The sequence below is a fragment of the Argentina silus genome (genome assembly GCF_951799395.1).
Source record: "Argentina silus genome assembly, chromosome: 12".
Classification (NCBI taxonomy): domain Eukaryota; kingdom Metazoa; phylum Chordata; class Actinopteri; order Argentiniformes; family Argentinidae; genus Argentina; species Argentina silus.
Genome location: NC_139666.1, coordinates 18,932,821 through 18,957,820, shown reverse-complemented (window position 1 = coordinate 18,957,820; position 25,000 = coordinate 18,932,821). Strand labels below are relative to the sequence as shown.

General features: G+C 47.0%; 2 protein-coding genes across 2 annotated transcripts in view; one reads left to right on the top strand and one right to left on the bottom strand.

The window, feature by feature from the left end:
• The window catches only part of sytl5 (synaptotagmin-like 5), a 28,389-nt gene extending 16,365 nt beyond the window's left edge, over positions 1-12,024 (top strand). Inside the window, exons 4-17 of the mRNA XM_083681745.1 lie at positions 382-497; positions 809-953; positions 1,404-1,538; positions 1,771-1,885; positions 2,106-2,238; positions 3,997-4,097; positions 4,873-4,968; positions 7,600-7,778; positions 8,119-8,221; positions 8,396-8,557; positions 8,861-8,969; positions 9,217-9,352; positions 9,577-9,785; positions 10,177-12,024. Of these exons, the coding sequence (XP_083537871.1) occupies positions 382-497; positions 809-953; positions 1,404-1,538; positions 1,771-1,885; positions 2,106-2,238; positions 3,997-4,097; positions 4,873-4,968; positions 7,600-7,778; positions 8,119-8,221; positions 8,396-8,557; positions 8,861-8,969; positions 9,217-9,352; positions 9,577-9,785; positions 10,177-10,319 (1,882 nt within the window). The 3' untranslated portion in view covers positions 10,320-12,024. The remainder of the gene's footprint in view (positions 1-381; positions 498-808; positions 954-1,403; positions 1,539-1,770; positions 1,886-2,105; positions 2,239-3,996; positions 4,098-4,872; positions 4,969-7,599; positions 7,779-8,118; positions 8,222-8,395; positions 8,558-8,860; positions 8,970-9,216; positions 9,353-9,576; positions 9,786-10,176) is intronic.
• Positions 12,025-12,321: 297 nt separating this feature from the next.
• The window catches only part of srpx (sushi-repeat containing protein X-linked), a gene marked incomplete at its 5' end in the record, with an annotated part of 12,842 nt that continues 163 nt past the window's right edge, over positions 12,322-25,000 (bottom strand). Inside the window, 9 exon segments of the mRNA XM_083681664.1 lie at positions 12,322-13,099; positions 13,216-13,337; positions 14,157-14,290; positions 14,737-14,916; positions 15,172-15,293; positions 15,575-15,701; positions 17,454-17,630; positions 17,861-18,052; positions 20,279-20,335. Coding sequence (XP_083537790.1) covers positions 12,916-13,099; positions 13,216-13,337; positions 14,157-14,290; positions 14,737-14,916; positions 15,172-15,293; positions 15,575-15,701; positions 17,454-17,630; positions 17,861-18,052; positions 20,279-20,335 — 1,295 coding nt within the window. The 3' untranslated portion in view covers positions 12,322-12,915.

The following is a 25,000-nucleotide window of genomic DNA, read 5'->3' as shown; positions in this document are numbered from 1 at the left end:
GGGAGCAGGGATAGGGGGACAGGGGGGAGCAGGGGGACAGGGGGGAGCAGGGGGACATAGGGGTAGTGGGAAGAAGGAGACAGAAGACAGATCTGTGCTAAATGGACTAAAGATCCACACTAAGTGTGTGTGTGTGTGTGTGTGTGTGTGTGTGTGCTCCAATGAACTCCAGATGGCTCACATTTGTTGTTTATTCACTCAGCATCTGCCTCCATCACTCGATGACATCAGGTGTTTCAGTGCAGGGCTGAGGAAAAGACTGTTCTACAGCTTTCTTCACAGGTGCAGGGTTGATAATATCTAATATTAGGGTTAGAGCCAGGGTTAAAGTTGAAAGGTTAGAGTCAAGGGGTTCAAGTTGACGGTCTCTCTTACTGGCAGGGAGCTGAAGGTGGTCACTGGGGAGTGGTTCCTGGAAGAACGGTCCAAGCGGTTCGACCAGGGGACCGTGCTCAGTAGCGATGTGGTCAAACAGACCATCATGAGCAGCCCCACTGGTGAGTTTACCTTCACAGCTACTGTTAACTTTTCAACCCCATACTCACACCTTTAACCAAAATCCTATTCCTAAACCCATACTGTACATTAAACCTCACCTTAATCTTAAACCTGCTTTTCACTTTAAGCTGTTAAAATCCCATATGGAATTGTTGGTTTATTTTGGTTGTATTATCTGTTTACTGCCTCTAATGTAAACTGTGATACTAGCAGTAGTGGATTGTTCGTGACAGTTTATGAGATTTCATGTTCAATTAGGTTAATATTAAATTGGATGAGTTTATTGACCGTTGATTATTTTGATCCGAAGTGGAACGTTCTGCCACAGACAAGAAGTCTCCAGCAGACAAGGCGACACAGGAAAGACAAGTCCCGCCCAAACCCGAGAAGACTGACGTGCCCAAATCAGCCAGGAGCGCCGTACGGAACCTTGTGGATGGTGCCAAGAGGAAAGGGTGAGGAACACATACATACAGGAACAATATATAACACACGTTCATACGCCAACATGCCACAATGAACTCACATACTGTATGTAGGCTACCCATTTTTGATACACACAACACAAGCCTTACACATACACGTGCCTCATAGTAAATAATGAGTTTGGTACACACACGCTGTGCTGCCAGGTTGTAGCAATGCACAACACACATACACATCATATGTATGTGTATATGTGAGTAAAACACACAGGTTTAGTATACTCGAGCTGGCTCCCCATGTGTAAGCAGGAGCTTGCTGTCCCTCAGCCCTGGGGCTACCAGCCTTGTTTACACAAGTAACAGGCTATCTGGAGTCTAGTGCAAACTGTGTGTGTGTGTGTGTGTGTGTGTGTGTGTGTGTGTGTGTGTGTGTGTGTGTGTGTGTGTGTGTACGTGTGCGTGTGCATGTGTGTGTCTCAGGAAGCGAATGGATAAGAAGGGCAGCCGGCCGAGCCTGAAGCCAGAGAACGGGGTGGACAGTGGGAGTGTGTGTTCCATTCCCGACATGGACACACACAGCGTACGGAGCGGCCGTTCAACCCCTCGCTCACACAGGTGAGGCCACACTTCAACCTTATATCAGGTCATGAACATACACACACAGGACCCCTCAAACTAAGGGGGGGTATGTTGTATGTGTCTCTAGGATCCGGTTCCTTTGCCTCTGTTACCTAGGGCTCTCTAGGCGCTCCCTTGTGTGATATGACAGTGTGTTAAATCTGTATTTTGCAATCGGAGAGTGTGTATGATTTGTGTTCTGATGCTGTGTCATCCCTGTTGTCCTCAGGAGCAGTGTTGTGGCATTGGAGCCCTCAGGCTTCCCCACGGTGCCCAACAACCTGCGCTCCCAAACCCTGGAGAGGTCCCCTACACCTAGCAGCGGCACCAGCAGCAGCAGGAGGGTCAGGGTCAGCAACCCAGCAGACACACACACACACATACAAACACACACACACACATACAAACACACACACACACATACAAACACACACACATACAAACACACACACACACACACAAACACAGACGTACGCACACACACACACACACTGTATTGACATTTTGTGTGTGTGTGTGTGTGTGTGTGTGTGTGTGTGTGTGTGTGTGTGTGTGTGTGTGCAGCCAGAGGGAGCGGAGAGTGTGGCCAGTTTTCACTCCAGCGATAGTGTTTCTGACAAGATGGCTGCTGGGCATCGTAGGACCGAGTCGTCTGGCACCCCCACCATCGCTGTGTCCAGAGCTTCCGTCTCGTCAGGTATCGCCATGACAACCGGCCAGGGTCCTCGCACCTCAGCCCAGTGTTTTAGCTCCTCGCTGATACGAAGAGACAGGATTCTCCTGAACACCTGCCCGGGTGTCACAGTCTTACATTACATGACATTACAACTGTTTATTGAGTTGAGTCCCGCAGGCGAGCGTGGAGAAAATGAATTGCATCAGACAGAGGATGAGCCACTGAATAACGTACTTAATACAGTAAAAGTGGCCTAGACAGTTCGGCAGTGTTCTATTGCAAAGGGACTATGCCTGAGGCTGCAGCACTTTAGATAGTCACAGAGTTGTAGTACATCGGAAAGAATGGCGTTTTAGAGTCGCTAAACTGCCAAGAGCAAGTCACTATCTATAGCTTCTCATCTCACGATAGTAGCACATTCTCCACACATTCCTCTCTTCTTTTTTTAGCTCTCTCTCTCTATCTCTCTCACTATCTCTCTCTCTATCTCTCTCACTATCTCTCTCTCTCTCACTATCTCTCTCTCTATCTCTCTCACTATCTCTCTCTCTCTCTCTATATCTCTCTCTATCTCTCTCACTATCTCTCTCACTATCTCTCTCTCTATCTCTCTCACTATCTCTCTCTCTATCTCTCTCACTATCTCTCTCTCTCTCACTCTCTCGATCTCCCTCAGTTTACCCTTCTCTCTCTCTTCCTTTATCCCTTCTTTCTTTCTCACTCTATCTCTCCACGCAAACACTTTTTCCCATGTTTCCCCAGCTGGATGTTATAGCAGCATATGGTGCTTCTGTCAAGAATAACTCCAATCAGTGTCGTTAAGCGTTGTTATGAAAGAGCTTTGGGGGCGGGGGGGAAGGGGGGGGGGGGGGGGAGGGGGGGGGGGGGTCAATGATACACTGTGATTCTCCTGCTGTAGTCTTTCACAGATTCTTAAGTGTTTATTCTGATGGAGTGTCTCAATAGCCAACCGAGAACAACCTGCTTTAATGTGTTCCGAACATGACATTTGTAGACAGAGAGTGATTGTTTTTTTTTCATGAATGTCCCCACCCTCTCTTCCTCCCTCTCTTTTCGACCCTATCCATCTTCTGTGTCAATGTTTGTGTCTGTGTGATCCCTCTTACCCTCTTTCCCTCTCTTTTATTTCCTCTCTTCTCCCTTTCCCTTCTTTGCCTTCTTCCTCACTTAATCCTCCCTCCCTCCCTCTCCTCTCCCCACACCCACATACCTGTCCACTGCCATCTCTCTATTCATCACTCTGTTTAACTCCATGTCTCCCCTCGTTTGACTATTTTTCTTTTTTTTTTACCCCGTCTTGGTTTCCTGTTTCTTTTGCAATCATTACTCATTTGATGTCCTTGTCACCTTCTCTTGTCCTCTTCTCTACTTACACGCTCCATCACTCCCCTCCCTGTTTCTCCCCCCATCTCTCTTTTTTCATTCATATTCCCTTTCATTCCTTTTGCTCCATCCGCTCTTGCCCATATCCTTCTCTCCCTCTCCCTCTCCCTTGCTCTCTCCTCTCTCCTCTCTCCCCTCTCCCTCGCTCTCTCCTCTCCCTCTCCCTCTCTCTCTCCTCGCTCTCTCCTCTCTCCTCTCTCCTCTCTCCTCTCTCCCTCTCTCCTCTCTCCTCTCTCCTCTCTCTCTCCTCTCTCCTCTCTCCTCTCTCCCTCTCTCTCTCCCTCCTCTCGCTCTCTCCCTCTCTCTCTCCCTCCTCTCTCTCTCTCCTCTCTCCTCTCTCCTCTCCCTCCTCTCTCCTTCTCTCTCTCTGTTCAGACCGTAGCCGTTCTGAGTTGGACTTGTCGGCTCCTGGTTCAGACCCCAGTGATGATGCCTTCAGTCTGAGAAGCCGCTCTGTCCCTGGGCTCAACGACCCGGTACACACACACACACACACACACACACACACACACACACACACACACACACACACACACACACACACACACACACACACACACACACACACACACCTAAACACACACTACTACACCCTTGAAACATATACCATCATGACATCAACGGCTCTCCTCTCTCGTGATAACATATTCAAGTGTCTCTGATCCTTATTGAGTGTGTGTACAGTGGACCACTTCTAATCCATACAGGGATATGACTAAGCTGATTAAATCAACAGTGAATGAATGGGATATGGTATTCAATAAGAAGCTCATTAAAGGGCATGGTTCAACATCAAAGCCTGGGGGAGAGCTGTAGGATGGCGGTAGGCTGAAACAGGTGCAGCAGCAGCATCTGAAGCGTTGGCCAAGGGTTGGCTTGCCTCTGTATTTACTGTAGGTGTCAGCTAAATGGCATATATTAGTGTGCATCTAAATGAGTCGTCTGATCTATTCACACACACACGCGAGCGTGCTCACACAATCACGTGTGCACACACACGCACACAAGCGTGCTCACAAACACACACACACACACAGAGCCCAGTGTTAGTGTGTAATGATGAGCCAGTAATCTAATTAACACACTCTTTCCTGACTTGTCTCATTGAATATAAAGTAATCACTGTAAATCTACTGCATCCACCCACACAGATACACTCTGCCTTCAGTGTATTGCTTTAGTACTGACAATCTGCAGTGTTTCATTGGCTGGTTTGGCTTTTGATGAATTTTGAATGTTGTTTTTCTGCAGGAGTTCTCAGATGAGGAGAGAGACGAGGACATTGATGCCCTGATGTTGGCACACAGCAAAATCACCAACAGACGTCTCAGCAACGCTATGTCCATGGTAACACCCTGTGGAAACACCAATAAACACATACTCTATCTCTCTCACGCTCTGGCACAAACACAAACACACACACACACACGGATACACACACACACACACACACGGATACATACACAGACACAGACATAGAGAGACACTCACTCTCACTCACACTCACACTCACACACACACACACACACACACACACACACACACACACACACACACACACACACACACACACACACACACACACACACAGCACCAGATAGTTTGCACTAGACTCCAGATAGCCTGTTACTTGTGTAAACAAGGCTGGTAGCCCCAGGGCTGAGGGACAGCAAGCTCCTGCTTACACATGGGGAGCCAGCTCGAGTATACTAAACCTGTGTGTTTTACTCACATCTACACATACATATGATGTGTATGTGTGTTGTGCATTGCTACAACCTGGCAGCACAGCGTGTGTGTACCAAAGAGATGTATCAGTTGATTGATTGACAGATAGTATCAGAAGTTCAATTTAAATGACTGTGTCGGGGATGGACCACCAGTCACTGGAATGCCCTCTGTGTTGTTGTGTTGTGGGAGGAAGGTTAAACAAGCTGCACAGAGAGGCTGCCTGTCTGACATTTCCCATGTCACCTCAGACATGACTAATGAGAAGAATCCTGTCCGTCTGTTCTCAATAACAGCAGAGGGTGGTGGTGATTATGGAGATGATGGGGATAGACGGTGACTGGATGCAGTCTCACTGTATTGTATGCTGCCCTTAAATGATTCATGCTAGGGGGGGTGAGGGGGCGTGAGCATACACACCAGGGGAAGCTGGTGGAGGTAGAAATCAGAGGGCGGGCTCTTTGGTATGCATGGGTGGAATGAAGACCAGTATGAAACGTGTGTTTTGATACCATTCCTCATTCCATTCCATACATCACAAAGTCCTGATTTCTACCTCCACCAGCCTCCCCTAATCCACAGCTCAAAGAACAGGAAGCACTTCAAAACCACAGACAGGTGTCTCCACACAACACTGATGGTTCCTTTAATATTGTGTTTATCATATGGTAGACCTGGTGTGATACTGTACCGGTATGTGTCTTCATGGAGGGGGATAAGCATATTCAAGTCCAAGCACCTAGGTCTTCATCCATCTCTCTCAGTGAATAATACCCATCACACAGTTCAGAGAGAAAGAGAGGTGCAGATCCCTGAAAGGACTGTCACAGCAGCCTTACACCCTGTCTGGGGAGGCTGGTGGAGGTAGAAATCGGAGGACAGACTCATTGTAATGCATGGAATAGAATGAGGAATGGTATCAAACACAACAGTCTCCACTGACACCAGCCTCCAAAGGCACATTGTATACTGTATCGATCCTGAATTTAGTCTGATAAGTCACTGCAAACAAATCCTGTTATACAATGGCAACCTGGTTGGATACCTACTTAACATTCCCATTGTTCTGCCCAGTCGTATAGCTTTGGCCCAAAGCCCTGTGTGTGTGTGTTCTGTGTTGTTCTCTGAGAAGCTGTGGTTGTGTGTGTGTTCTGTGTTGTTCTCTGAGAAGCTGTGGTTGTGGATGTGTACTGGTGTTGTCAGCATGTCTGCTGTGTCCTTGTTTATCACGTTTGACCCCAGAGGAGCTATAATCAGCCCAATCTCATCTGATAATCACCATGGTAACGCTCCACCTCTGTTGACAGGGTTTCTGTGATGTCAGCACAGGGGTGGGGCCTGGGTTCTGTCCTCTCTGTCTTCTTTACACTTTCAAATGTATCACTTCTCTCTCTTTCTTTCTCCTTTCTTTGTTCCCTCCCTCCCTCCCTCCCTCCCTCCCCCTGTCTCTCGCTCCCCTGATGTCTCTGGTTCTGTTCTTCCTGGCTGCTAGTCCTCTACTCCAGGCTCAGAGAGGAGGTGGGGCTATCTCAGTGTCCCTGACTCGGATGCAGAGACTGTGAGTGTTCCCTTGTGTGTGTGTGTGTGTGTGTGTGTGTGTGTGTGTGTGTGTTCTTGTGTGTGTGTGTCCGTCTGTCTGTCTGTCTGTCTGTCTGTTTTGATTGTAAACTGCACTGCTGAATCTTTCTTCTCAAAGCTATGCTGCTCTACTCATATCACTGCCTTAATTGGCCGTTCATCACACTGCCTCTCAGTAGGAGAGAGATGAGATGGGGTTTAGGATGTTAGAGACGACTGCCTAGCCCATGTCAAACCAAAACAATATGTTACCAGCCAAAAGAATAAAAGTGATCCATGCCTCCTTTCTTCTCCTCCCTTCCTCCTCCCTCCATCTACCCTTGTCTTTCCCTCTTTTCCCTCTCCCTCCTTCTTTCCTCCGCTTGTCTCCGGGTCTTCTGCTCTCTCCTCATGCTCTCCACCTCTTCTCTGGTTGGCTCTTCGACTCCTCTGTTCTCCACGCTCTCTTTCCCTCCTCTCCTCTCCCGTCCCTTATTTTACTATCCCTCTCTCCCTCCCTTTCACGCCTACCCTCCATCTTCTCTCTCTCTCGTTCCACTCCTCCCCCTCACGTCATCCCTCCCCACTTCTCTCCATCTCCTTGAACTCTCTCTCCCTCTCCCTCCTACCCTGTACCCCTGTATCTTCTCTTCCTCTCCTCTCACTCTCCACCTTTCTCTCTCTCCCTCACAGAGCAGTCTCAACAGTATGATGAGTATGTACAGCGAGACTGGTGACTATGGCAACGCCAGAGTGAGTGGCGAGATGCTGTTGAACGTCAGCTACAGCTACAAGACTGGCGCTCTCAACGTGCTGATAAAGGAGTGTCGCAACCTGGCCACGGGAGACGAGAGGAAGCAACGGACCGATGCGTAAGAACGCACGCACGCACGCACACACACACACAGACACACACACACACACACACACACGCACACACACACACGAGACACACACACACACACACGAGACACACACACACACGAGACACACACACACACACACACACACACACACGAGACACACACACACACGAGACACACACACACACACACACACACACACTTCCAACAGCACACTTCCTGACTGTCAAGTCAACCAAATGAACCTCCCCTGACCTAGCTGGAGCCCTGCCTGGAGTGAATTATGAATCAGTGCATACATTTCGTCCTTCTGAGCATGGCTGAGTGATTGTGTCTCTTGCGTTGGCAGCTATGTCAAGGCTTACCTTCTGCCAGACAAGTCTCGTCAGAGCAAGAGGAAGACCAACATCAAAACCAACACCATCAACCCTGTGTTCAATGAGAACCTGAGGGTAAGGAGATGTGTGTGTGTGTGTGTGTGTATATGTGTGTGTGTGTGTGTGTGTGTATGTGTCCATGCGTGCGTGTGCGTCTGTGCGTGTGCATGTGTGTATTACGTATTTAGGTAGTCAATCGTAATGTAGTCCCCCCCCCCCCCCCCCCCCCCTCTCTCGTGTGTTGTGTAGTATGTGATCAGCCATTCCCAGCTGGAGACACGGACCCTCCAGCTCTCTGTATGGCACCATGACCGCTTTGGACACAACAGCTTCCTGGGGGAGGTGGAGCTGAGCTTCGACTCCTGGGAGTTTGACACCCATCTGGAGGAGTGGTACGCTCTGCAGCCCAAGGTATGGGACAAGCGCGCGCGCGCACACACACACACACACACACACACACACACACACACACACACACACACACACACACACACACACACACACACACACACACACACACACACACACACACATACACATACACATACACATACACACATACACATACACATACACATATACACATATACACACGTACACACACACTCACATACATACATACATACACACACACACACACACACACACACACACACACACACACACAGGTAGAGTGGTATATGTGATGTATGTGTGGTGTGGGTGTCTCTGCAGGTGGACAGTGGTATGGACTCGATGCTCCAGTATAAAGGGGAGCTGACGGTGGTTCTGAAGTACATCCCTGCTGAGAAAAACCTCATGCTACCCCTGGACCAGGTCCAAGGTAGGTACCCTATCACCAAGGGAGGCTCGTGGAGGTAGAAATCGGAGGACGGGTTTTATACTATTGTTTGATACTATGTTTGATACTATTCCTCTTTCCATGCATTACAATGAGCCCGTCCTCAGATTTTCTACCTCCACCAGCCTCCCCTGAACCACTCCCTCTGCTCCACCTGTCCTCACCTGTCATCTTGACCCTTCTTTCTTTCACTCCTCTCTTCCTCTTTTCCTCTCTTCCCCCCCTTCAGTGAAGAAAGGGTTCCTGAAGGGCAAGAAGACCAGCATCAAGCTGCCTAAAGGGGGCATGGTGGAGTTGCTGGTTAAAGAGGCCAAGAATCTGACTGCTGTGAAGTCTGGAGGCACCTCTGATCCCTTTGTGAAAGGGTGAGATGCCGTCACTGTCATACTGTCCTCCTGTGAATATGATTATAACATTTGATGGATTATCAGTCAACAAAATAAAAACAAGCCTGAACAAAAGGGAACAACGTCAACTGTCATGGTAGTGGTTTCCCATATGCCATATGCCTGCGTCCCCCGTCCCCGTCCCCCATCCTGTTTTCTGACGCACCAAAGGTAAGAGTTCTGTTGTGTTTTTTCTCACCCAGGTACCTGCTGCCTGACAACAGCAAGTCCACCAAGCACAAGACAGCAGTGGAGCGTCGCACGGTGAACCCGAGGTGGAACCACACCTTCACCTACTGCGGCCTGCAGGCTGGGGACCTGAACAACGTGTGTCTGGAGCTCACTGTGTGGGACAAGGAGGCTCTGGCCAGCAACGTCTTCCTAGGGGGAGTCAGGCTGGGAGCTGGAACAGGTCTGTGGCAGAGGGAGAGATGACTTGACAATATCTCTGCTCTGTTGTTTGTTGCTGCTCTTCTCTTCTACCTTCTCCTCTTCTCTGCTTACCTCTCTCCTTCTTTTCTTTCCTCTACTCTCCTCTCCTCTTCTCTTATGTACTCTCCTCTCCTCTCCTCTCTTCTATACTCCTCTCTCCTCTTCTCACCTCTCTTCTTATTCTCTCCTCTCCTCTCCTCTCCTCTTCTCTTCTCTTCTCTTCTCTTCTCTTCTCTTCTCTTCTCTTCTCTTCTCTTCTCTTCTCTTCTCTTCTCTTCTCTTCTCTCCTCTGCTCTCATCACCTCTCATAGTATTCCAGGAATTATTGAGAGAGTGAATGGTGTGTGTGTGTGTTATCTGTCTCCCCTCAGGCCAGAGCTACGGGAACGAGGTGGACTGGATGGACTCGCACGGGGAGGAGCAGCGTCTATGGCAACGCATGATTGACAACCCAGAGGTCCCACAGGAGTGTATACTGATGCTGAGGTCCAGCATGTGCAAGCACAAGACATGAGAAGGAGGGATGTAGAGAGAGAGAGAGAGAGAGAGAGAGGGAGAGAGAGGGAGAGAGAGCCAAGGGAAAGGGAGAGAAGCATGACGAGGAGAAAGAAAGAGGGGACCAAAACAAAGAAAGAGAAGGACAGCTCCATGTCCATGCTCTATCCTGCAATACAGAGCTAATGACATCACCCCACTTCCTGACCCTTGAACCCTGACCCCTGAGCCACCCTGGCCCTGCACTGGGTTTCCTCTTCCTGATTAGAACAACCAGTCATGCCTTACACACTCACACACACACGGCCATATTGAACGTTCCCTAGCTCTCCAAAGCATCCAGGCAAGACCAAGCACTACTGCTACTACTATTACTACTACTACTACTACTGTTGATTATTACATGTATGTAACAAACGGATAAGCACACGTGCCATCGTATGATATGACTCCTGGTTTCCACTATGCACATAGAGTATGGATGCAGGGGAGCCTGTCCGTGTCTCTGTAGTTTCTCAAGGCATTCTGGGTATGATGCATGTTGAGGAGATAACATTAAACATTCCCATAGTAGACAGCAACATGACAAGTGAGGTGTGTTCAGTATTGCAACGTTGCAATGTGTTGTAAATGGCATTAAGCGACATTTCATTTTAGAACTCCCAAAAATTACTCCGTTCAGCACAATCTCTATTTAGAAACGTGTAATTGTTCGGTGATCCTGAACACACCCCAGGTTTGACTGTTGTTGTGATTAAGCACATATGAAGAATAGCACAGACGCCACAGATGTGTTTTAAGGAGAGAACCATCAGCATCAAATTGCTAGTAGCTCTCCAAAAGGCCAAGCGTCACAGGCGAAAAACAGGAAAGTTTATTTTAAAACCCCACCATGAAGAGGAAAAGCTGCTGGGAGGCTCAGAGGAAAGAGAAACCCTCTATTACCTAACAAACATACGAGGAGCCAGATTGATGGATGTATAAAGTATACGCACCACTGTAATTACAGCTGTGCATTCCCAGAAAGAATATGGTACAGTGGAGAATAGGGGTGAAATAAGGGTGAGAGGATAGATACAATAGTGTAATTACCCATCGTTTAAGCGATATCTTTTCACTTGGTCAATTATGTGCCAGGAAGCTCTAGGTAGGAGATGGAAGCTGTGTGCTCGGGCGGGCGGGGGGGTGAGTCAGTGCCGAAGCCACCCAGATCGAATGAGTCACAGACTGTCGTCATGTCCCATGGCCTGGAGCACTGTTGTCTGTGCCTAGAACATCCCAGAATGATTCAGCCGTTTCTAGAAGCAGCCACCCCCCCCCCCCCCCCCCACCCCACCCTTGCTCTGTAAGTGGTCTCAATGTACAGTCAGTCAGTCAGCCTCATCCTCCTTGTTGTGACATTCTTTATGTGGAATGCCATGTCTGCACTCTCCTCAGCCTGGTAGGAGTTTCTGTGCTCTGAATGTCCAGGGGTAAACAAACCATTCAAAAGTACAGAATAATAACAATAATAAATAGCATTTACTGTATAGATGAGAGTTGTGTGCAATACCCTGCTAGTCGTCTTACAGCATGTTCTGTCTCTGTTTAATGTCCTCTCGTTTCAAACCGATACTGTTTGATTGAAAACAATGAGCCTGTTATGATGGCAAGGTGACTGTAATTAAATTCTTCTTTTTGTTTGAATTGTGTTATCAGGATATTTTGAAGAAATAAACCACACATTTTACCTCAGATTGATTTTTTCATGTTTGTTGAGTACAAACAAACTTGCTTCTCTGTAGAGAACGCAACGGTATGTGTATACTGACTAAATGTTGATTCTGTGTGTGTGTGTGTGTGTGTGTGTGTGTGTGTGTGTGTGTGTGTGTGTGTGTGTGTGTGTGTGTGTGTGTGTGTGTATTTGCAGCATGCACACTTGACTGAAGATGACCGACAGCAGATCTTTTCTGCTGTAGGTGATTGGAAAAGGACTGTCACACATCATACCTCTCATTCTTAACAATACAAGCCACTCTCTCTATAAGAAGAAGATTTAATCATTGTGTGAAATCAAACACAACAGACAGTGTACTGATGGACCAGCATCACTGCTTTAGACATCATCATCACACACACGCACACGCGCACACACACACACACACACACACACACACACACACACACACACACACACACACACACACACACACACACACACACACACACAAATTCCAGAGTGTCTGAATACACTGCTATAATAAGAATGGAGAACCATAAATATAAACCAGCTGAAGGATTTTTCCAGTTTCATATCTAAAAAAGAGAAAATAATTATAAAAAATATCATAATAGTAAAGCATGTTCCAGCCTTTAAAAAAACAGACATACAAAACGATGAGTACAAGAATCAATATGATTGTGTCACTACGATTGTCCCAATACTCCACAGCTCCAATGTCCAAAGTGTTCCAATCCTAGAATCCTAAAATCCTAGAATTGGTTCTAACTCAATGATCAAGGGGGTTATTGTGGGTGGGTGGTTGTAGGTGCTTGGGAGTTGTCGGGGGGGATGTTGAGGGGCTTGTAGGGCTGGTGGGGGGTACATGGGGATGACAGGGGTGTGTGTTGGTGTTTTAGGACTGGCAGGTCAGCCCTGCCTCCTTCTGCAGCAGCATCTCGGTCGTGCGGAGAGGAAAAGTGTCGATGGTGGTGAAGATTTCGGCTGATGTGATTGGGTACGTGTAGCGCTCCTTGTCCATGCCCTGCTTGTCAATCAGCAGCAGGTTGAAGGAATTGTGGGAAATCTGAAGCTGTAACCTAGGCAACACACATTAACATAAAGTCATGGCTAATCTGGCTTTGTTCTATGTATATTGTGCCGTGTGTGTGTGTGTGTGTGTGTGTGTGTGTGTGTGTGTGTGTGTCTACAGTACCTGATTTGCAGGGCCAGCCCTGGGGGGATGAGTCTGTGTCGAATACGTCCGATCTGAGCAGGGTAAACCCCCACCAGCTCAATCACTGTTACGTGCCTGAGGTCCAGACCACACTGAGCATGCTGCATACACACACACACACACACACACACACACACACACACACACACACACACACAGATGTTGTATTAACAAAAGGAAAATGCTAATCCATCAACCATATTCAGGCAAACACAAAGATAGACATTGTGATATATAATGATGTAATGTCAACAAACTTTTCAGAATCCATCACCTGACATGTTAAAGGGGAGGTTAGGATGACTCACAGCGTATGACCACAGTCATCTCCTTCCTGACACATTTAAAGGTCAGAGCTTTTATAAGGCAGCTCCCCTTTAATGGTTTTTGACTAGTGAAGAAACATCAAAACCCAGAATAGCCTGATTTTATAGTGTGCCAGCCTTGTTTACGCGTTGCCGTGACATTTTCTGTTTTTAACAGAAACTGAGGCACTAAACACCCCAATCAACAGTGCCACTCCACACACACACACACACACACACACACACACACACACACACACACACACACACACACACACACACACACACACACACACACACACACACACACACACACACACACACACACACACACACACACACACAATCAACATGACCTGCATATCAATCTCCTAAACCCCACCAATTCTCTTTTCCTCTCTTTCTCTCTCTCTCCATTCCTCCCTCTTTCTCCTTCCCTCACACCCCACCCCCCACCCCCCACCCCCCAACACACACACACACACACACACACACACACACACACACACACACACACACACACACACACACACACACACACACACACACACACACACAGTAAAAATGTCAAAGAAAACAACATTGATCTTTCCTCTCCACCTCTATCCCTCTCACCTGTAGGTTGGTCATCTGGAACCTGTAGTAATGGTTAGCAGCTGTGGGGGCAGAGATGATGAGGAGACGGCGTTTCTCATAGAACTGGTCCAGCAGGGCCGCCGCCGTACGAACACCCATGTTAATGTTCATAGCTGTGACATAACATGACATAACATGATATTTACAAATATATATATATATAACATATCCTAATATAGTACAGTATCATTCTGTATCTATCAATGTTCAAAAAGTGTAATGTACTTGTCTGGCTTGACATTGATCAAGTACGATCTAAACCAAAAGTGCAATACAGAACAATAGCCTATTACATAACATAACAGCTGTGTAATACTGTCTCTCCTATCAGACAGTAATCTACTTTTTATGTGTTTTTTGCAGACAGTGCTGGTCGATGCCAGAGCGGTTATTATTGATCAGCTGGAATTTTTTTGATCGATCGACAGCGCTCTCTGACCAGGGCCATGTCCATTTTCACCGTCAGTGAGCATCCCAGGAAAACACAGAGCATATGTGTGTGTGTGTGTGTGTGTGTGTGTGTGTGTGTGTTCTACATCCATCTGCATACTGTACGTACCTGTGCAGGTGGTATCGGTGCCAGACCAGGTGAGTCCAGACTGGCACACCCTGGCAGCGCTGCCATGCAGCTCGTACCCGCCGGTGCATTTGAACTCACAGGTGGCGCCATAGTTATTCTCGTCACTGTCACACTTCATATAGCCGTTATCTGGAGGAGTCATAGGGCTGCAGCGACGCACTGCACAACAACACAGGGGGAGTCAGAGCACAGCACACAGCACGACACAGGGGGGAGTCAGAGCACAGAGCACAGCACACAGTACGACACAGGGGGGAGTCAGAGCACAGAGCATAGCACACAGCCAGTAGGAGGCTATATACCATGGTCTTTCTATACATTACATTCCTATGGTGCTCTATGGACCCGGAGATGTTTGATATTACAACCCAAACCTCCCCCACCCACCCCCCCCCAGCTCTCTTCGGGGGTCACCTCGTATTCTGACGGAGAGGCGGCAGGATCCCTTGTTCCCAGCGCGGTCGTAGACGGTGTAGGACATCTTATGAAGGCCCTCAGGGAAGTGGATGCTCGGGGGCTTCCCCTTCAGGATCACACTGTAAATACAGTCTTGGTGAAAAACTAACATTGTGTAAATCTTAATGTCTAACAATAGCTGATTTGTTACTACACATCAGGGGAGGCTGGTGGAGGTATGAGGAATGAGGAATCTGAGGACGGGCTTATTGTATTGCATGGAATGGAATGTGGAACGATATTAATCAAATGTGTTTGATACCATTCCTTATTCCATTCCAATCAGCCTGTCCTCCGATTCCTGCCTCCACCAGCCTTCCCTGCTACAGGTACATGTTGCTAAGGGCCTGCTGTAACTGACTCTGTGAGGATGCCGTCGGCTGTGTCCTTGCCCTCCGGTGTATCCCAGGTCACCCGTGCCGTCAACTTCCCCGGATCCGCAAACTTATCCTTCAGATTAGGACACTTTATCACAGGGGCATCCACATCTACCAGAGAGAGAGAGAGAGAGAGAGAGAGAGAGAGAGAGAGAGAGAGAGAGGAGAGAGAGAGAGATAAAGATGGTGGGAGTGAGAGAGGGGGAGAGAGGTGATAGTCAAGGTAATTGGGGGAGGAAGAGCGATAGGAGGAATAAGAATGAGAGACAGGATATGGCAGGAGAGAAAGAGGGGTAGAAAAGTACATGAAGGTGAGTGATTGCGTATGACAGAGGGAGATAGAGGAAAAAGAGAAAGAGTTATCCAGACAGGGAGATAGAGGAAAAAGAGAAAGAGTTATCCAGACAGTGATTTCCCCTCCCTTGTCTCTGTAATTGGAGTGACATTAGACTAATGTAGAGAAGCTTCTCTCACATCAGACCAGGGAATTCAAGGCCATTTCACTGGAGCAGAAAGCATTATAATCAGCCATTTCATCAAGGCACCCTGTCCCTCACACACATCATTACTGTGTGTGTGTGTGTGTGTGTGTGTGTGTGTGTGTGTACATGCGTGTGTGTATCTATACACTGTTTAACAACCCGTTTTCTTATCTGAGATCTGTCATGCAAACGCCAACGTTAGATCTGCTATGATAAACTAGGAATGTCATTAAAACACTGAAATTGTCATATGAACTCCCGTGGCAATTACAGGGTCTCAAAACATTTTATACAAACAAACGCCATTATTTAACACCCTTACCAAGGCTCTGAGACCTGCAATATTCAGTCATGCATATAACGACATAAACACAGTAATTCCACATTTCTTCTCCCTGTGAAATTGGTCTCATTACATTTCTACTGTGCATGTGTGAAGGCTGCAATTTCCTAGTGAGAAAGGGGATTTCAATCTCATATTTATCCACAGTAATAAAAAATAAGCTACAGACGTCAACTTTCTCCATGTCTGGCTTTTACAAATAACACCCTGCCTTTATGGTTTCACATGAGAGATTATTTCACATGTAGGCTACAGCTATTATCCAGTAATTGTGAGGCTGGCATGGTGTCTCCTAGCATGGTATTTCCTAGAGTGGTGTCTCCTAACTTGGTGTCTCCTAGCTTATTGTGTCTCCTAACTTGGTGTCTCCTAGCTTATTGTGTCTCCTAGCTTGGTGTCTCCTAACTTGGTGTCTCCTAGATTATTGTGTCTCCTAGCTTGGTGTCTCCTAACTTGGTGTCTCCTAGCTTATTGTGTCTCCTAGCTTGGTGTCTCCTAACTTGGTGTCTCCTAGCTTATTGTGTCTCCTAGCTTGGTGTCTCCTAACTTGGTGTCTCCTAGCTTATTGTGTCTCCTAGCTTGGTGTCTCCTAACTTGGTGTCTCCTAGCTTATTGTGTCTCCTGGCGTAGCGTCTCTTTCCTCGTGTGGTGTCTCCTAGCTGGGTGTCTCCTAGCTTGGTGTCTCCTAGCTTGGTGTCTCCTAGCTTGGTGTCTCCTAGCATTAAGGGCTTGTGGTAACCCAACATTCCACCGTGACGATCTTTCTAAAGGTCTTAATTAAATTAAAGTCTATAACACAGGCTGTTTCCACCAAGGAGTCAGGTCATTATTGTATCATCTTAAGTCAGTCAGGATTCAGAGCAAATTTGATTTATCATTTAATTGCTCCTGTAGGAGTGGAGAACTGGCTGTATTCTCTTGGCTGTAGCAGTGTGGGAGTTAGAATAGGACGGTAGTAAGATGAAATGTTCTTAGGAAGCATGTGCTCATAGACACACAGCAACACGCACGCACACACACACACATTTTCAGACTCACCCACACAGGCGCTGTCTCCATTGGTCCAGACCTTGTTGTATTGGCAGGTGACGGTCCTCTGGCCCTTCAGTGTGTATCCAGTGGAGCAGAAGAACTCACAGCGGGAGTTGAAGTAGGAGCCGTCGGAACACTTGTAGCCCCCATTAGCAGGCATGGTGAGCTTAGGACACCGGATCTCTGACAGGAAGCACACACACACACACACACACACACACACACACACATTCAGATACCATCGCTGCTCCTAGAGTGGTTGACCAATCAAATCAAATCAATTCTTCACACGGTTCAGTGGATGTGAAAAACAAGTGGTCATGTGTGTACTGTGTACAGTATATAGTTCATTTTCAGTGGTTTTGAGCGTCACAGGTTCAGTAGGTGTGTGTGTGTGTGTGTGTGTGTGTCACCTCTGCAGGCGTAGTTCCCTGACCAGTGTTTGCTGGCCATGCACACCACCTCTGGGTGGCTCAGCAGTTCGTAGCCCCTCTTACAGCGGATCTTACACCGCGCCCCCATCACGTTCTTATTGTGCTCCCCTCCCGGGCCACGACAGCTCACATCCCCGTGCTTCACCTTGATGGGGGCACACCAGGGGGTCCCTAAAAACAGGGGGAGGGAGGCTTGTTTCTTCCAAAGCAAACAGAGGAATGAAATGGAACACAGGTTCAGGTCCAGTGCTAGAGACAGAGTTCTATACTTGATCTATTTGAAGCAATATCTGCTGGTGCTGTTGTCTTGTCAGTGTAAACATCAGGGGAGGCTGGTGGAGGTAGAAATCGGAGGATGGGCTCATAGTAATACATGGAATGGAATAGGGAATGGATTGTATTGCATGGAATGGAATGATGAATGGTATCAAACACACATGCATTTGATATCATTCTTTATTCCATCTCATGCATTACAATGAGCCTGTCCTCTGATTTCTACCTCCACCAGCCTCCCCTGACATACATGTATGGATGTATTCGGGCAGTATACCAATGTCGCAGTCAGACATCCTGCATATTTTATCGCCGCAACACTGACCCATTTCCAGTCAGGGGTTTTAGCTGTAAGTCAGACCACCTAAAAGGTTACCCATAGCAACCTCACTCATGATCACTTACCCAAGGGTCTCTTCAACAGGCGTTCTCTACACAAGATTGCAGTGTGTGTGTAAACCCAGCCAACGGCTCATCACAGGCAGACAGATAGAGAGGATTTGTCATCACTTACCATACTCCACATTTGACACTTTGATGGAGCTACTTGCATGAGTAAAGTAGAAATACAAGTACAAGAGAGGTTGAGAGCACAGGAAATATTGTTTTTGCGAGTGTGTTTTTTAGTGTGTGTGTGTGTGGGGGGGTGGGTACGGTGAAAAATAAGGGCGCAGGGAGATGGAAATTTGAAAGTGAGAGAGGGTGAGAGAGAGAGAGACAGAGAGAGAGAGTGAGAGAGAGCGAGAGAGAGAAAGCAGCTGTTTGTTGGCTGTGTGATGGTGTGCTGTGTACAGTGTAAACAGTGCACACCTGGGCTTTATCTTCTCATCATTACCCTATATACTCTCTGGTTGGCTGTCATGACTGTACTCTCTGGTTGGCTGTCATGACTCTACTCTCTGGTTGGCTGTCATGACTGTACCCACAGAAATGAAAATGGAAATCACTTTCGATTTAACCTCTAGCGTCTCTATACCAATACACAGGGACGTGCACAGATGCGATGCGAAAAAACAACCTCCAAGAGGGCACTATGTGAGTGGCAGGGCAAAGGGGCAGGGTTTTTGCCCCCTTTCGCCCCCCCTTCGGCAGGTCCCTGCCAATACATATATGGGTCCATGCCCATCTCTGTTTGGTAGTCTCACTCTTGGATTGCTTTAGATCCATCTAATTTAAACATGATCCCCCAAATCATACTGTTGATTAGATCTATCAAACCCATTGATCCACAAAGGACATTTGTCGCCTTCTTTCCAGATGCTGAAGTGGACTTAAGTCCATTTACTGCTCTGATTTAGAGCAATATGGTCATAATCAGGAGGAATAAAGATCTGTCAAAACACTGAAGCTTTCCTCCTCACCAGTTGGATGGCTTTATCCCATCCCTCAAACGCTTGCGTAGAAATTCCTTTTGGGAATGCCAAGTTTGAGGGGCCACAAGGTTCGTATTGCAGTGAAATAAAATCTGCAGTCCATTTCCTGCTGGCTCGAGCCACACACACACACACAAACACACACACACACACACACACACACACACACACACACACACACACACACACACACACACACACACACACACACACACACACACACACACACACACACACACACACACACACACACACACACACACACACACACACAAGCAAAGGCTAATCTCCAGCTGGACTGAAGCAGCAGAGCATTCATAATGAAAGCACAAGCCAGTGTATGTGTTGGCCATGTCTCCACTACTGTTGAATAAGAGAATATAATACTACACTTGAGTTTCTACAGGAGGAGAGCAGTCCAGGAGTATGGTTTGGCCCAGAGGATAATATTCTATGTCTAACTGACCTCAGAATAAAACGTTGGTGGTTAGTTTGACATAATTGTGTCAGTTTGTAAAACAGACGCCTGTCGAGGGGATACATATCGCCATCTTGTGGCAACATTAATAAATAATAATAAATATCTCAGTGTGGGATAATTTGTCTAAATAGAGACTCATTCAAAAACGTAATGGCCTTGCATGTTGAAAGCCCAGGTGAGTGTGTGTGAGTGTGTGTGTGTGTGTGTGTGTGTGTGTGTGTGTGTGTCCAGCAGTTGACTCAAGCAGAGCATAGCCATACTGTTCACCTTTATATCTACGGCCATATGAGTCTTCATCGTCTCCATAGGAATAGTAACCCGATCCTGGAAAGAGAAAAGGGAGAAGAAAGCAGGTAGTGACCAGGAAGAGCGTAGGGCTGCATTCAAGACTCAAAAGACTTGGGCTGCATTCCACATGTTTAGTAACGTTTCAACATGTTTAGCAACAATTCAAAACATTCAAGCCTTGAACAAGAAGAATTATGTTAAACTATGCTAGAGGTGATTTTGCAACAAGCATTAAATTAAGGCCAGTCATGTTGGAAAATGTTGCTAAAATGAAACTGGGGTGAGTCATAAGAGGGATCCCTGAGGGGTTCACTGGAACACATGCAGAGAAGATGAACCCCAGTAGACCCTTCCTCTCCAGTTGGTTTGGACCAAATGAATCCCTCTTGGTGAAAACCAGTGGTGTCATGGCAACCGCACACTAGGGTTGCACATTCAGTGGGCATGAAGCAAGAGAAAACGTTTCGAAACAGAAGAGGTTCTACTGGAACTTATCCACTAAAAACTCTTCTTCTTTTTTAGTTTCTAAATGTTTTTCTCCTGTTTGTTCCTGCTTAGTCTCACGAGCCAGACTGGAAGTCTCAGTGAGACTAATACCTGCTGAGCGTGGTTTACCATTGTCCATACTTACTGTGGCTACTGTCCCAAAAATGACTTCCTTGTTTTGACTTCAGGATGGATGGAGCATTGGGGAGGGAGGGAGGGCGGGAGGGAGGGAGCATTGGGGAGGGAGGGAGGACTGTAGCAAGGATGAAAGATTTTGAAGGATTATAACCAGTGGAGGCTGGTGGATGGAGAAATTGGAAGGACGGGCTTATTGTAATGGATGGAATGGAATGAAGAATGGTATCAAACACATGTTTGATACCTTTCCTGATTCCATTCCATTCATAACAATGAGCCCATCCTCCACAATTCTCCATTCACCAGCCTCCACTGATGATAACAGCTGGTCAGGAAATGGCTGAGGGAAGAGTGTAGGGGGGGGGGGGGGGGGGGGTTATGGAGGACCCCTGGGTGAATGTGTCCTCTGTTCACCATCCAATGGTCGGACACAAGGGAGAAGTGTTCCCCTCCTGCTAACAGCCACAAGCTCACAGCTTTATGGGTGTTTATCAGCCACACGTTTCTCAGAGCAAGGCTGATACTGCACCTACATTTTGTCACTGAGAAGTGAGAGTGTCTGACTCTCTCCTCTCTTCAGCTCAGATATTCTGTCAGACAAACAGGACCTGTCTGCAGCAGATACCACAAGACAACACCGACACCGCTGTGGTTTTAGTAGTCAGCTCACACACAGTGAGACTGCCACATCCACGTAATGGCTGAATTACATTTAGCTGGCTGAGGGGAAAACTCAAGAGGCACACACGCAACTCAGAGAGTCTTAACAGGCAAAAACAAGAGAGATCTGGAAAACTAATCACAGGTGTTTGTGTGTGTGTGTGTGTGTGTGTGTGTGTGTGTGTGTGCTGAGAGCGAGCGATCAGATGCACTGCATCTGTTCAGCTATAACAAACCTGCAGACTCTTCATGATTGCCCACAGCGGGATTATAATGACTAACTTCACACAGTCCAACCACATACAATAACCACACAGCAGTGTACACAACGGTGTAAAGTCCTTCAACTAGGAGAACACAGAAAAGGCAGCTCAGAGGAGAACCAGCCATCTCTTTCAGCTGGCACACAACAGACAAATGATCCAGTCTTAGACAAAACACACTATAAAAGAAGAAACCCCTAGAGTCACAGAGTAGCCCAGAGAAGCCGGTTCTGTGATTCTGTTCATTAATATGCACCAGAATGCTAGGGGCCCTGGGGATGTACAGTATACATGCATGACAGACAGCCCCAGAGTTGATATCAGGGTATATTTCCCTGGAGACTAGAGGCAGTCAGGCAGCCCTGCTCAACTCTCAGGAATCTGCAGGTAGCAGTGTAGGCCTACACACACACACACACACACACACACACACACACACACACACACACACATAACACTGCGGCACTGTTCCACTTTAATTCAGTCAATTTAAAGGCGTATCATGAACAGCCAATAGGGACATTCTAGTCTTTAAAGAAAAGCTGTTAGGCTGAGAAGTTGACACTATAAAGTTTCCCTTTCTTCCTTATTTCCCATTTGAGTATTAACCATTTTACTTCTGTGAAGCAAGGCTGCAAGATCTAGTCCAAAGGGAATGGATGAGTTGTATGTAAACATGGTCCCATTCCAACTGGTCTGTCAGCCTGCCGAGGTGTGAGCATAAAGTAGTATCACAGTGTCTCCCTCTTTCTTCTCTCCCTGTGTAAAGGACTCTGCAGAGAGTGGAAAGACGTCAGAGAGCACAGGGTTGATACAGGGGAGGGGGGGGGGGAGTGTTGCTTTCCAGCCAAGGATCTGTGAGTGACTGAGCCAGAGGGGAAGGGAAGCTGAGATTTCAGTCAGCGTTAACCAGCACATCTGTAAGTATCAGGGATAGAGATCAAACAGGATTATAGAAGGATAGTACCAGTATAATAGTACTGGCGTCTGTCCTTTCATCAGGAGATCTGCAAGGCTGTAGACAAGGAGACTATCGTCGTCTCTCGTCTCTCTCTGCCTTTCTGTTCAACATCACACCAGACTTACACAACTCTCTGTCTCTCTCTCTTTCAACATTTCCCTTTCTCTCCCAGGCATTGAGCTTTTCTCCTCAACACTCAAGTCTGCCTAACCTAATGCACTCCCTCTCTCTCTCTCCAATATTGCACTTACTTATGTTTCATATCACTCTCACCCTGTGCTCTCGTTCTCTCTCTCTCTCTCTCTCTCTCGTTCTCTCTCTCTCTCTCTATGCAGCGGGACAATGAGGACACCAATTACTGCCCCTTCACTGGCATTAGGGAGCTGGCAGGCTGAGAGATTTCCCTGGGTTACATCACACTGTGTCAGACTGGATGTCTGAGGTTTCTGACACTTACAAAGAGGGCCAATCACCTACCACAGATCAACAGCACAGCAGTTTGTTTGGAAAAAGTGAGTGTGTCTTCTACTGTATGTACATTGTGGGTTGGTTTAAGAGTAAGAAGAGATGCACATAGAACAGGGTTGGAGCCTACTGTGTGTGTGATGTGCGTGTGTGATCACTTGTTTCTGTGTGAACACTGCAGGAATAAGCTAGCCTGTTCGTGGGTCAAACCAAGAACATGGTCATAGTACACTATTATATCAAAGCTTGAGGTTGCCCTCTAAAGGAGACTCGCATTCAGTACCATCCCTGCCTCGCCTCACACTGCTCAACACACACACACACACAACTAAGCAATAAACAAACACACAACCCCCTGTAAAAACAACACCATAAACAGCCACACACCAGTGACCTCAACTCCAACTATCAGTGTCAATTTGCAAAAGCTGTGTTTACCCTGTCAGTGTAAATCTAACCCAGCAGCTTGTGTTCATGTTCCAGCCTGTGTGATCAGACAGAACTGTGGTGAGCAGCTCCGCCACTTTACAAGACATATAAATGCTCTCTAACTCAAAACACGTACTGTAAGCATACACACACACACACACACACACACACACACACACACACACACACAAACTAGAGGAACACACACTGGCAAACCCCTATACTGTACAAACATACACGTACACACTCATGATTCCAAAATCTTATCTCAGCGCCATCCAAGCTTTGAACTCTTTTCAGCTTGTCATTAATCTCCAGTGAGTGTATTTCACCGCAGGCTACTGTCCCTCCCTGCTCTGTTTGCACTTGTCCATCTGGAAGACCAGTGTGTGTGTGTGTGTGTGTGTGTGTGTGTGAGGGAGTGAGTGAGAGACAGTCTGAGAGACAGTCTGTTCTTTGATAGGATTCTGAGTGTGTGTGTGTGTGTGTGTGTGTGTGTGTGTGTAAAACTTACAGATGGATAATGTTTAAAATGCATTTACTGTAAACTGAGCTGTGCTGACAGAGACTGTCCAGAAAACAGGTCTGCAGAATTCTGTGTGGAGGAAGCCAGGGAGAGTTTGGAGAGGCCGAGAAAATGTGCGGTTTAGCCCGAACACAGAAGCCCTTGTGTACCCGCTCAGATCAGCTTAGGGCACTGTCGCACTTCCCAGTCGTTCAAACAGAGAACTGTAGATGGGGAAAATTGGCCAGAAAGGAGGAAAGTTCTCCACAAACAAGAACTGCAATGATTCACGACATTATGTGCAGTGTGACGCCAAACATTTCAAGTCTGCAATGCGAACAATGAGCCTAAATTATCAGAGTTCTATGCACACTTTTCCATAGCAAAATAGCCTACTAAATATAGACTATTCAATAGTAAATTTGTATGTCAAAATAACGTGGACACAAAAAATCTATACCTCATAAAGACAGTAATGCCTAAACAAAATTTAGGTCTATTAAGTTTTCATTCACATCGCTGACCGCAAATTCTGCAGAAGTCCCCCAGATGCGCACTGCACTCCCCCCGCTTTCACCCCAGCCTCAACCCCCTCCACGTAAACAGAAACTGTGGCTTACCAAAAGGTAGCGGTAAGCCTAATAACACTCATGGCAGAATAAAAGAAACAAACGCGGCATAAGTCATTCAGAACATGCATACTTCAAAGTCCAAAATATTTTTTTCCGAATCAACTTTGGGTTGGACAATATCCATTTGTTCGGGCAATCGTGGGTTAAACTAAATCGTCCTGA